This window comes from Microtus pennsylvanicus, chromosome 11 (assembly GCF_037038515.1).
Source record: "Microtus pennsylvanicus isolate mMicPen1 chromosome 11, mMicPen1.hap1, whole genome shotgun sequence".
NCBI lineage: Eukaryota > Metazoa > Chordata > Mammalia > Rodentia > Cricetidae > Microtus > Microtus pennsylvanicus.
This window is the reverse complement of record NC_134589.1, coordinates 32,997,840-33,011,315: the sequence shown is the minus strand read 5'-3', so window position 1 is coordinate 33,011,315 and position 13,476 is coordinate 32,997,840. Positions and strand designations below refer to the sequence as shown.

Below are 13,476 nucleotides of genomic sequence, written 5' to 3'. Positions count from 1 at the left end.
AGTCAGCCCCCAGGCAGGACGTTCAGGAGGACGAGGAAGGCCTCCTTCAAAACCCACCTAGATGGGCAACCCCGTGCCATTTCAAATGCACAGCTGAACTGGAAGATGCTGTTTGCTCTTTGTTGTATGGCTTCTCCCATCCATGCAGAGATTGATTCATAGAAGAGACAGGACGGGGGTAGGGGGTTCAATTCAAAGCTAAATAAAGGTCATACACCCTCACCTCAGGCGGTGGACATAGAGAGACATGAATGGTGACTGAGTCATGGCTCTACTGCCCTGGGCAAGCAAGCAAAGCATAGAACCTTCAGGCCAATGAGTGGTGGCAGTGCCCTTGTCCTGGCCTACAGCAAACAGGACAACCATCGTGGGAGGAGATGAATGAAAAAAGCTTTGAGTGGGCACTGCACCTTCCCAGGGTACCACAGAGCTCTGCCACGTCAGCCTGCCAGAAGGGAAGATGCAGACCTATGATGGAAGGAGTCGCTCCTATGCTTGGGCTCCCATGACAACTCCCACGATTACTCAAAGAATCAGGAAGTGGGGGGCCAGCTCAGCCATTCACCTGCCAACCTCTTAGATCTATGACTTCTGTGGGAGTTAGAGAAAGGGGACCACACAAAGGCACATGGCAGGGCACTGTGCAGGGCAGCGTGACATCTGAAGAGATGGCCACCCTCAGGAAGAACCCATTCATATGCCACTGCCTCTTTCACCAATGAAAAAGCAGCTGACAAAGACATCACCCACGGATATTCATCTCATATGTCTATCTAACCCCCACACCTTCTCGTGCTGACTGAGGACTCCTAGTCCTAACAGTACACCACAGGGTGTCATTTTGCTTCTGTCTTGTGAGTACTCTGGTCAGAATGATCATCAGCACAGAAGATCATTCCCAAGTCTCCTTGGGCACTTAACAGGGGAATTTTCTGCGGCTGAGGGCCCCAGAGACCCTCATTTCTGAATGCCATCTTCCAGGAATATAAGTAATAAGGAATCTCAGCACTGGCTCATGGGGTTTTACCTCTCACAGCTTCTGTGGGCGCCTGTGCCCTGTGAGTCACAGCCCCACATCCTTTCCCAGTCCTGGCCCCATGTGGCTGGCAAACGGGAGCAAAACGGTACTGAAAGGCCACTCTGTGTGCGCCTGCAGGCGCACAAGGCTCCATGCCAATCAAAGCCGGACTCTCTCATTGCAGCGCCTGGAGTTTCACGTAGATCCTGACAGGAAGTTCAAGGACCCAGTTCTAGAAGACACGGCTATAGCAGAGGCCCAGGTAGCTGCATCGGAGGATCCACCCACACCCGTGGGCGACACTGTCCACCCACGGGCAGCGCTTACCTTGCCAAACTGCTCGAAATACTGCTTGACATCTTCTACCACAGTGTTCGCAGATAATCCTCCTACGAATATTTTCTTTGTTCTTGTGACCATCTGCAAAAGATGACAAGAGGAGGGCACAGGTTAATCAGGTTATCAGAAACATGGTTGGGTAAGACACTTCAACAAGCCTCGCTTCCGTGTTCTTCCAGGAAGTCTGAAATCTCCGCTGGCCTCGGGAACCAGACCATTAGATAGTTAAGGACGCTAGAGTCAGTCAGTCTGCATTAGCCTAGGCATTCAGCCTACCAGAGAAGACTGGAACTTCTTGACAGCGGAGGAGCTCCCAGGATCTCTGTAGCCACAAAACATGGCTTCATTGCCATACCGAGAAAAATCCCACAGCAGGCTATTTTAAAATCAAAGAGACACAAACAAAACACAGCTAGATGCATAAAGAAGATGCTCAGATAGTAGCCAAAACCTTGTCACTTAGGACCACAGGCCCAAGATGATGTGGGTAACTTAAAAAAAAAAATTGGATGGGTAGAGAGAGGGGGTGGAGCTGGCAAGAGTTGTGGGAGGGGTATGAACATGATCAAAGCCTGTTTCACGAGCTTCTCAAGGAACTAATAAACTGGTGTTTAATTGAATACATACGGACTAGGGATAGCTCTTGCTTCAAATGCTCAAGGCCTTGGCTCAGTCCTCCTTAAAAAACATGTACATACAATTCAAAGGAGGTGTGGGCTTTCTACGTTCAGCTCTTCTCATGCTGGCCTATGCCTGTCGATAAGACAGACAGGTGCTGACCTGGCACTCAGGGACCACCCTGCAAGCCCTCCCCTGAAGGCCTTCAAAGACCCCTGGACTGCCTGCAGCTCACTCAATGAGCCCTATGCCATGCTCACTAATCTCCAGGCTTCCACAGCACTATGCTCGCAGGCCTTTCTTCCTGCAACGCCTCTCCACTCCTAGGTCTTCCCACGGCAAGCTGCAACCAGCCTTCAAATTTCCATGACCTTCTTCCATCTCCAAAATATCCATATGCTATTCAAGCTAGCCTGACACTAGTCTCACCTCCTCTGAAGTCACCTGACACTGCATTTATACTCAGCTACACACACACACACACACACACGTTAGTGGATTCAGAGGCATGGACTCTGCAGGACCTCTATTACACCAACAACAGGGCCAGGCAAAAGAAAATAACACTGAAATCCACTGAGGGCAAAAATTAGCAAATTATGGCCCATGTTCTAGAATGGGACCAGCTCCAAAGGAAAGGAAGAAGGAAGTCATATTGCACAAACTGCTTAGGACAAGGACCACAAGTCCTATAAGAGGAATAAACAACCAAGGAGAAGACTGAATTTGGAATACTTGTGTTAGTAGGGGTTTTGATGTCAAAATTTAAAACTGAAAGGCGGGTACACAACTCTACACACATAACTCAGGAGGCTGGAGCAGAGCAGAGTTTGAGACTGCTGAGATTATGTCTCGAAAAGGGGGGGGTGGGAGTCAATAAAATAATTGAAAAAAAGTAGGAAAATTTAGTGGACACCAAGATTCACCATAAGTAAAAATAGGTGACACCTACGCTATTACTGGTGGAACAGGATACAGGACTGGTACCACACTTTCCTGGATAGCTATCACACTAGGATCCTCAAAATATTTGATAAGGGAATGAACCAATCCACCCACAACAAATCACCCGATTGTCACGTTGCACATCCAAGGCACGCTGCTGACATGCTGGAATAGAAAGACACCATAAATCACCCAGCACCGGTGTCTCACTGCACTTGTAATCTCTTGGATTGGGATTCTCTCTTCTACTCCACAAGGTGCTGTACCAGGTCTACAAAATGCCCCCTGCGACCCCTGCTACCCAACCCTCATGAGTTCAAGATTGAGCTAGCTAAGTCATAAAGAGGCGTCCAGACTTCAGGAAGCTTAGGCTTTAACAGGCAGCTCTCAGCGGGCATGAAAGTCACATGGCCAATGGCCGATCCCAAACTAGAGCAGTGTTTTAGGAGGACACGGTGAGTCCTGCCAGCTGCTTCCTCCTGCTGTGTAGGAACCCTAAGAGTCTCAAGCTGGCGTTCACTGCTTTTCTTTCCAACAACTAAGGCTAAGAATGAAATTGGCAATGTAGACATTCTAGAAAAGATCCTGCTGGGATCCAAAACGAGGTGCCCACCTCCCAGGCTCTCCCAAAGAGCTGGCTGCAACCTCTTCTTGCTCCTGACATTCGTCTACCTTCTCGCCCACTTGTAAGTCCTCCTGATAGACCAAGATCTCCTTGATGGTCAAACTCTATCAAGGCCCTGTCATGGTTGATCTGGACTGTGAACTCGATTAAGACTGCAACAGTTGAAGACATCAGCAGAGTGTGTCTGTGATAGCATTTCTAGCATTGACTGACAGGAAAGGGGAATGACCTGTCTGGGTACCAGAGGAGCTATGCCAAAGGCCAGGGGCCAGTGAAATAAGAGTAGGAAAAGGAGAAACGCAATGAAGCCAGGCATATTCGCTCATTTTCACACTCTTTCCTGCTGCCCCACACTGGTTCCCAGGTCTCCATGCTAGAAGCTGCTCCCTTCACTAAACTGAACTGAAACCTCAAGCCAAAAGTAAATCCCTGCTCCTTCAAATTGCAGTCAGCCATAGCCATGAGCAAAGCTAACTAATGTGGGCCTTCTTTGGATTTTAATCTCTTCCTATATTTACTAATAGCCAAGTTCTACTAACCTAACTTCCCCAACGTATTCACTCAATAGACCCATTAAGGGCTGGGCACAGGAGCATATGCTCTGAGAGAACATGGAATTCAATCCACTATAAAACAGAGATATAATAATCAGCGTAGCACACAAGCTCCCAAAAAGCCCAAGCTAAATACTATACGCCAAAGAGTCTAGCAGGGCATACTGAAGACAACAACTAAGCGGTCACTACAGCTGAACCCAAGGCAATTATTAAATTCAGCCTTTACACTCAGAATAAGCGCACAGCAGAAGAACATTTTATACAAATAGTGTTAAAAACAAATCGATTCCTATCATCCCATCCTAAACCTCAGTAATTTAAAAAACACTTTTTCATTTCTGTGTAATATCTGGTAATCCTATGCTTTAATTTAGTGCCCCTCCCCTTTAAACTCCAACCGAGTAATTAAATATCTGTAAAGAAACGTTGACATGACCTCAGGAAAATCCTAATGCAGGCCCTAAAAGCACCTCTGGTGGGACCTTCCAAGGCAGAAACTATGTGGCCTCCTCACTGCTTAGAGATGGGCAACACGAAGCTGAGGCCCTACCTAGATTCCAAACATTCCTGGGAACCCAGAGAAGAAAAACGACCACCCTGACTTCATCTAAACTCCTGAAGCTCAGCAACTGGTGAAATGAAAAGATCCCTTCCCACCCGTTCCACTGTTGCCTGGCAGCTGTGAGCGTGCCAGGACAGAGCCCTAAACACGGAGACAGGCAGCAAACCATAAATCTACACAGTGTCTCCCCAAAAGCCTTTACAACCCTTCCCTTTTTGGAAGGATGAGAAAAGCCAGGCCCTGGACAATGCACCAAAGCATCAGAGTTATTAAAACATCCTTTCTAGGATCCGGCACAGACAGAGCAATGGCTCTCACTCCTCGGCAACACTCAAAAGAAACTGGTTTCATCAGAACCTTCCAGATGTGAAAAAGCCAGAGGGGAAATGTTAGCTTGCTTAGCTGCTTTAGGAAAGGGGAGCACAGCCAGGGGGCAGGGGGCGGGGTATCATGAGCTCCCCAACCAGGGGCTCTGGGGTGGGTGAAGGGCAATGAGATGATCTACTTGGGGAATCTTGACACCGTTACTGACAAATGGGCTGTAGACCACTCTGTGATTTGCATTCTGGCGAGGGATGCAGAAGGCAGAGGACCTGCAATCACACATTCTTCCCTCTTTCTCTTCCATCTCCATGACTACTAAGGAGGGCAGGAAGCAGGGAGGGCTGGACGTTGTGCTCAGGCTCCCCATAGAACTAAACAGGAGTCACCACAGTCGCATAAACACCATGCAAGGTTTGTGCACCGAAGTTCAGGGTGCACATGTGTGCTCGTGTGCAATAAAGCATGCTGGTGTGTGCTCAGGGTAACTCTAGTCCATCCTGAGTCCTAGCTTCTACTTCCTCAAAACTAACCAGTAGCCCTCCAAATTGTAACCTTCCCCTGACCTTGGAAACGGAGCCTAGGAAAACGTATGCACTGGCCTCCAGCTCTATGACCATCTGAGTTATGAAAAATCCTTTCCAACTGGCAAATGAACCACTGGCATCATCTTCCGATCTCAGGGTATGACCAGCCCAAGGGAGGCCAGCTGTGGAAAAGAGGAGTGGAGCTTCCCCTTGACATCAGCACGCTCCACACACTGGCCACTGCGCACTAAAATGATCCTCGTTGGGGGTTCTGGTGGATAGCTGCAGGAAATCTTTATATTGGAGTGTTTTGCACAAGGGGTCTATCCAAGAGCCCTGCGAACCCAGAATTACAAGGACTACAAGGCTTCAAGGGTGTCTTTCTCTTTATGGCTTAGGGTGTTCCTCTGTGAAGTGATGTATAGGGGTGTGTGTGTGTGTGTGTGTGTGTATGAGATCTACAGCTTGTGTGCATATGAAGAAGCAGGGCATGGTCAGACTCTCAAGACCACGCTGTGAAGTTTTGCATCTAGACCCATAATTTAACTAAACACCAAAGCTCTGCACATACTCACTCCTTGGCGCTACAAAAGCCCCAGCATGCACGCCAGTTCTGAAAATTGCTGTTTACACGTGGCCTTAGCCAGCTGCTAACCACAGCTGCAAAGATGTCCTACCTTCCTGTCTCAAACTAGAGACCTGGTATGCGGAGTTGGGGTGATTTTGTTTCTGCTTTTTTTTTAATAAGTATTAAAACTTTGCTTAAAACAAAACAAAGCAAAAACTATGCTTCCATTTGAAATGATCACTCAGAACCCATTTGTGGGTCTTATTCTATAGTCCAGGTTTGAACTTGAGGCAATTCTCCTGTCTCAGCATTTCCAACTGCAGAACACAGGCGTTAGTCATCACTCCTGGCTATCAATTACGTTTCTGCAAAGTAAGGTAAAGCAAACAGTGCATTATGTGTGCCTATGTGAGTGCATACATGTAAGTAAAGCAGAGTCGGGTGACAGGAGGTTGGGGGGAAGTGCATCTAAGAAGACACAGAAGGGGGACGCTAGATCTAATAGTATCGCCCAAGGGCGCTAGTAATCCCGAAGATAAAGAAATCTCAGAAGGAAAGTCGAGACAGAAGTCCAATATGTCTTAACCCAGCAAATGCGTGCAAAGGTAGGAGTGGCTCCAGACAGTCCTCAATGGGCATAGGCCCTCAGAAATCAAATCCACTCTTGCTATTATCAGCTCTTGGAAGAGTTCAAAGTCCCCTGAAAACACAAGCCATCTTCATCCCTAAGAGCCCAGGCTTCTCTCCCCCATGTTCTCGCCCTTGGGAACCCTACAATAGAGAAGACTCAAGAAAGGTGTTAGAATGGAGAATGTGGTCGGACCTTGAAAAAGATCCAGTCCATCACCCCCATCATGTGGACAGATAAATCCAAGCAAAAATGAATCATCTCCAACTTAAAGGCAAGGTGTGCACTAGGGAGGACAACTCGCCAAGGCCTAGACAGGCTCTCTATCCATTAACCCAACAACATGGTGCTCGCCACATGACAGTGTTCCCTCTGCATTTGAGAATGTGATCCAGGCTTCATTCTGAAAACATGTCCAGTGAGGGCACAGAACACTTCCAACACCACCACCCAGAGCTCTAAGACCATTCCCCAAGGAGTTCCTCTAAGGCCCAGGACTTCTTCCACCCCAATTTTGTTAGAATGTGGTGGTGATGGTGGTGGTGGTGGTGGTGGTGGTGGTGGTGGTGGTGGTGGTGGTGGTGGTGGTGGTGGTGGTGGTGATTTGGAACAGTGTCTCACTGTGTAGCCTTGGCTAACCTGGAACGCACATATGTAGACCAGGCTGGCCTGGAACTCAAAGAGATTTATCTGTCTCTGTCTCTTGAAAGCTTGGATTAAAGGTTTCTACCACTACCATGCCAAGTTCCCCAGAGTTTTTCCATCTTTCTTTATACACATCACACCAAAGTACTACTCTTGCCATCACCGCCACCATTGCACCCATGGCCACCATCCCTGCCACAACCACCACCACTATTCCCACTACCATGACACCGAATCCTGGCTAAGCTCCCTTAACAACTAAACTAGACCCAAGGTAAGGCACCAGGTCTTCTCCAAACATTTCTAGATCTGAGTGGAAAACACAGTGGACTAAATAGGATTCCTCCAGAATTCATGTCTACTGAGAGCCTCAGCGTGACTTTCCATGTAAAGAAGGTCTCTCCGGGTACAATCAGATAAGGCTCTTGCAGTGCTATCATCCGGGATATGAGTGGCCTTTCAGTCCAGTGACTGGCACCTTTACATGAAGAGGATACACAGGAGACAGGTGGCCAGTGAAGACAAGGGAAGATAAGAATGATGCCGGTAGGTACCAGATGCCTGCAGAGAGGCCTGGAGGATGCCATCCGAAGATCACACTTCGAGACGGAGAGAGAATGTTTCTGCTGTTTAAACCACCTGGTCTGTGCTCCGTGCACCACAGCCTCCCCCATTAGAGGTGCCTGACGGGAGGGTGGTGCAGGGAGGGCAGAACCCAGGGCAACTGTGAGACGAGGCCACCCTGGCTCTGAGCACACGAGGAAGAAGGGCCAGAGTGTGCGGCTGGGCAGACTGCTGCCAAACACCAGAGAGGTAAGAAAGGGTCTGAGCTCAAAGGCCAAGCGCAGAGCTCTCTGTGATCTGGTCTCTGTCCTTCTCACAAATCACCTTACCACAGCCTCACGCAGCCCAGTAACAGGCCTCAGCCAACAGAGAGTCAAAGCCCCTCCCATTCCGCTCACAGAAGCCTCTGCCCTTTCATTTAGGATGATGTTGATTTATTCCACCCTCACCCAGTGGAAAGACACAAAAGGGAGCTGAGGGCACCAAAATACAAATCTGTCTTTTAGCCCTTCTAATTTTGAAACGAAGATGCAAAAACGTCAACCTAGGCCCTGCAGGCTCTGCTGCCTCGGGGGAGCAGGCTGGCTCCTCTTCCCAGAAACTTCAATCTTAGGCACACACTCAAAAGAAAAGAAAGCAGCCTTCCAAACTAAAACATTACACACAAATTGGTGGGGGCCCAGAAGCAAAGAGCCAGATGTTGGCCAATGGGAGAGTGAACAAAATGTCCAGATGACAGAATGGTATTTGGCAAGAAGAACAGGGCACCAACAGGTGCAGGACATGAGTCTTGATACCGTATGCTTAAAAGAAGAAAGAAAGAAAGAAAGAAAGAAAGAAAGAAAGAAAGGAGGGAGGGAGGGAGGGAGGGAGGGAGGGAGGGAGGGAGGGAGGGAGGGAGGGAGGGAGGGAGGGGAGGGGGGCGGGCTGTCATTGTCACAGACCATGTACATGACTCCATGCATTAAAATCTGTAACATGGAACTCAATGGAGTCATAAGGCGGGGGGTGGGTTTATCAGAAAAGGCCAGTGGTGCCCAAAAAGAGTTCAAAATTTCATTCTGAAATTGACTGTGGAGGTGGGTGGTTGGGTGTGTACATTTATCTGTGAATATACTTAAAGCTACTAAGTCGTACGCCTCAACATATAATTTGTACTTTTTTAAAAATTCTATCTCAGTAAAACTCCAAAATTAAGCTTGGGGGAATCCCTAACCTGAGACCCTGAATACCAACAGGTTAAGATCAACCCAAGCCCCCAGGAAGGAACTCTCTGTGTACTCCTTCTATTCTGTCCTCATTTAATTCCACGGGCCTCAAGTCACCCACCTGCAGTTGCACAGCCGGAGGGAAAAGTGTAAGTAACAATATTTTATGTTGCCTATTTCAGAAATTAACTTAACTTCAGGGGAAACTAATTGGGGCAAGAACCGCCAGCGTTTCTGTGCTATCTCCCTCCGTCTAGAGCTATCTGCCAGAGAGCATGAGGGTTCGCGCTACAATGTGGCATTCCCTCCAAACAGCTTTAAAATTGGAAGGGGAAAAAAATAGCCTTCATCTATATGGGGTTGGAATATAATTTACACACAATTATACAACATAGTCAGGTTACAACATTACCTCTGATTAAAATAACAGAAACTCGGCGACAGGAGGACACGATTTCATAATGCAATGATCAGGATGCATTCCTGGGGTGCTCACACACCCCACCCTCATTCCCAGAAACCCTCTGCAAGGCTCCCTCCCAGACTCATTTAAAAAATACTACTTCCTCTTACCCTTGGGGGAAAGCTGCAGTCACAGAGGTGACCTGTCCACAGATCCTATCAGACAGTAATATCCTAGACAGTGGCACTGAATCATACCGGGCTGGGGTGGGGGTGGGCAGTAACAACAGGCATGGAGATGAGTGTTGCTTCGGAAAAGCACAGGAAATTAAGGAGCGTGATCCACACAGCAACTGACGCCAAGTGAGATAGCTGGCTGGCCCGCATCGCTACCACAGGCATCCAAGCTGCTCTGTACCCACAGACAGCTGCTCCATCACTCCATCCTTGGGAATCCCCCTCCCCCAGCACACAAACCCATGAGTTGAAAGCCAAGGCCCCCAAAACTTTCTCCAGTGTTCCAATAATTATCAATACATTGCTGCAGTTAAAACCCAGTATCTCTGCGAGCCATGGCAGCAGGCTAGATTAAACAAGCGCCCTTTACTGTGGTGACCCTGCAAGGAAGGCACGCCTGCCTGCATGCAGGAGGCACCTCCAGAGCCCAGCCAGGCAGCCAAGGCGATTCTTCACAAACTACTGGGGAGACTGGGAGGCACACAGGATGGTGGACTGCCATGAACCCTTCCCCGTGCTCATGGAACCCTCAGCACCCACCCAAAGAGAAATTTGCTAAGTGTGCCCAGGATGGGGACACAGACCCAGAGTGATTCTTCACAGATTTAAAAAAATAAGAAAAAGAAAGAATAAGTTCAAACTATCTCCTTTCAGTCTGCCCATGCTTGCCTTTTTAAGCACATCTCTGTATAGTATACACATGACGAGTGAAGTGTCCTAATAGCTCTGAACCTCACTTTCTTATGTCAAATGAGCATAAGATCTTAACCTAAATAACACAAACTGAGACCACCTGCTACTGTGGAATTACAACTGAGCATGCCTACACGGGAGGGAGAGGCAGAGAGAGAGAGAGACCAAATGATGCATTGGTTCACGGACTGATATTCTTCTTCCTCCAATAATGTTAAGGAAAACCCACTCCGACTGATCCTGTGTATACATACAGCCTCCCCGAGAGCTCCCCCATCACCTCTCTGCTCTAGTCCCTCCAGAGCCCACTCCCAAGCTCAACAATGTCTGCAGCTCTCCTCCCTGGAAGCTGGACCACATACAGGTGTCAGAATGTATCACATACAGCCACCGGATGCTCAAAGCATTTCTTTCTGTCTCCTAAACACTACGTAGATACCACCCTGGTGGTAGATGGTTTCCACACAGAAATTAAGTTTCAAACCACCTCACAATCACAAGGACATGCCTGCTCCTTTGCCTGTCTCTGTGGAGGGCCCCCTTGTCCTCCACAGGGATGTTTAGGAACCGCCAAGGATGGGACGAGAAGCTGTGCTGGAAAAGTTACATCACTTACATGGCAAGGATTATAGGCCCTCAGATTCACAACTAAGGCAGGCCATGCTTCAGCAGACGCTGCTGGACCCGGGGAAGACAGTCCAAGAAAGAATTCTAGAATCATCCCTCCAGTAATTTAAGAACAACAACCTGACCTGCTCCTCTTTAGAGACAGAATAAAAACTTTGCTGCTTGGCAGGTTCTAAAGCCCCTGCACCCCATCCCCCAAGCCCTCCAGTTGATTTCATGAAAAGAACAAATGGCAGCCTTAACCCTTAGCCCTGATTACCGTCATTACCATATTTTAGATGTACGTGGCAATCAGCTCCTGATGAACACGCTTTACCTAATCCACGGCACGGAGAGGGCTGTGCGCGCTGGCACTGGCGCTCTCGTAGCGCAGACGCTTGGCCCTGACTGCCATCTTAGTGCCAACAGACCATGCCCAGCCCCACCCTCAGTGACTCCCAATTCCGGGGTCCAGAGACAGATCCCAGCGTCAGCAATAATTCGGATGTCCCAAAAGGCTAGACTGTGCAGCCAGGGCTCTGCAAGAGGCTGCATCAGGGCATCCTCGGGGAAGAAAAGGGAGGTGGGATGGATGGCCAGGCTCTCCTCCACGTGAACACAAAGGAAAAAGATGAGCAGATATGCAGAAGCCTTCAGGAAGTGCAAACTAGGAAGAGCTGGATCACTGTCCTGGACATGCAGGAAGTGGGCATGTTATAGGTGGGGACAGTGCCTATGGGAACAGCTACAAGAACCACACAGAATGTGTATGTTAAAGCACCCAGCCCATAGAACACTCTCCAGAGATGTGGACTGGTCCCAGCAGAGTGCAAACACAGAGAAGAAAAAAAAAGATAAATGGGCAAAGATCACATCTCTGGTAGCAAGCCATAGTTGTTCCCTGTCAAATGTGCTCTAAGGACCCAACTCTGTGTTAGGTTTGGTGGATGCAAAGTGGATGGGAGCTGATTCCACTTCAAAGATGCTCACAGCCAAGTAAGAGGCTGGGCTTAGGAACACGAGGCTTGGGCGTGGCCTCAAGTTTGAAGATCAACTGGGAATGCTTAGAAGACTTAGGGAAAAGGGCCTCTGAGGCAGAAGCTGGGGCAGCTTCGGTCGCTAGCAAGAGTCGCTGGTGACTACTAGTATGGTGGAGCGCAAAGAAACTGGGCAGGTGGGACAGCAGACTCCCGCAGGCCAGGCCAGAAAAGCAGAACCTCCAGGCGGCTTAAACAAGGGAGGGGCTCTTCAATCCTGTTGGTAAGGAGAAAAACAGATCTGCTGGAAGTGGAGAGATGGAAGCCGAGCCATTTAAATACTAGCAAGAAGGTCTGGGCAACCGAAAGGGCGTGAACCAGGAAGAAGATACCGGGACACTAGCCAGACTGCGTAACGTACAGTCAAGGTCCGCTTTCCTATCCAAGACTCCGTCCTGCCTCTGCCACTAGACTGTTCTAGAAACATCCTGAAGAGGATGTCTAAAAGGAGAGAAGGTGAGGCAAGGGTTGCATAAAGAGAGATAAGCACATTGCACCCTTGGCTCAGTGGTCTCTGAAATACCCAACCTTCTGTTAAGTCATAAATTCAAACTGTCAAGGGGTGGGGAAGGAGATCAACCCCTCTTGTCCCCATAGGAAGTGCTGGTGTGGTTCCCCATCTTCTACAAGTAGGAGGGAGAAGGAAAAACCCAAAGCAGCATTTGCAGTTAGATGGACACTAAAAGTTACAATATATTTAACCATTTCACCCTCAAAAAAAAGATGCTAGGTGATTTTCCTAAACCCAAGAGGGTTGCAGAAGCTCTGAGAACCAGATTTAGAGACGGAAGGGAGAGCAGGAGCAGGCGCCAATCCCAGCACCCTGAGCAGGCCAAGGGGTCAGACCCGAAAGAGGAAGAACTTCCGCTGTGGATTTATGAAGGGACCTCAGCAAGCAGCAGAACTCCATTTTCTTCTCTACAAAATGAAATCAGGAGCAAGTAAGGCATCAAGTGTCAAGGCGCCAGGAGTAGCTGCAAGCTAGGATTCTTGTGCTCGCAGAGAAGTGGAGGGTTCTAGACCTCCTGGACCATACAGCAAGAAAATGAGTATATATGTGCATGAGTACTCACTTAAAAAAAAAGAAGGCAGTGGGAGTGAAATAATTGGCATACGAAACATGCTTAGCATGGTATGGGGCTGGCATGGCACACACAAACGTCTTCTCATTCTTCCGCTCCCTTTCCTTCCGTCCCTCTGCCTGCTTGCCTGGGAAGGAGGGTCAAACCTTCCCTGTCTGCCTCCCGAACAAACGAAAGCATTTGCAGAGGCAGTGTATGCTCTGTAAACTAAGTAACTAGTTAGTCACACAGGTTTCCTTCAAGCTTTCCACACACACCACCCTGAAAGGGCCCACCTCTGGCCGAAGCCTTGGC

General features: G+C 48.7%; 1 protein-coding gene across 12 annotated transcripts in view; it reads right to left on the bottom strand.

Annotated features, from left to right (window-relative positions):
• The window catches only part of Msi2 (musashi RNA binding protein 2), a 363,455-nt gene that overhangs the window by 238,566 nt on the left and 111,413 nt on the right, over positions 1–13,476 (bottom strand). For all 12 annotated transcript variants that reach the window (XR_012912314.1, XM_075991146.1, XM_075991144.1 and 9 more), the window contains exon 6: positions 1,346–1,438. Coding sequence is in view for 11 of the 12 variants with exons in the window: in XM_075991146.1 (XP_075847261.1) it covers positions 1,346–1,438 (93 nt within the window). In the remaining variant the exon portion in view is untranslated. The remainder of the gene's footprint in view (positions 1–1,345; positions 1,439–13,476) is intronic.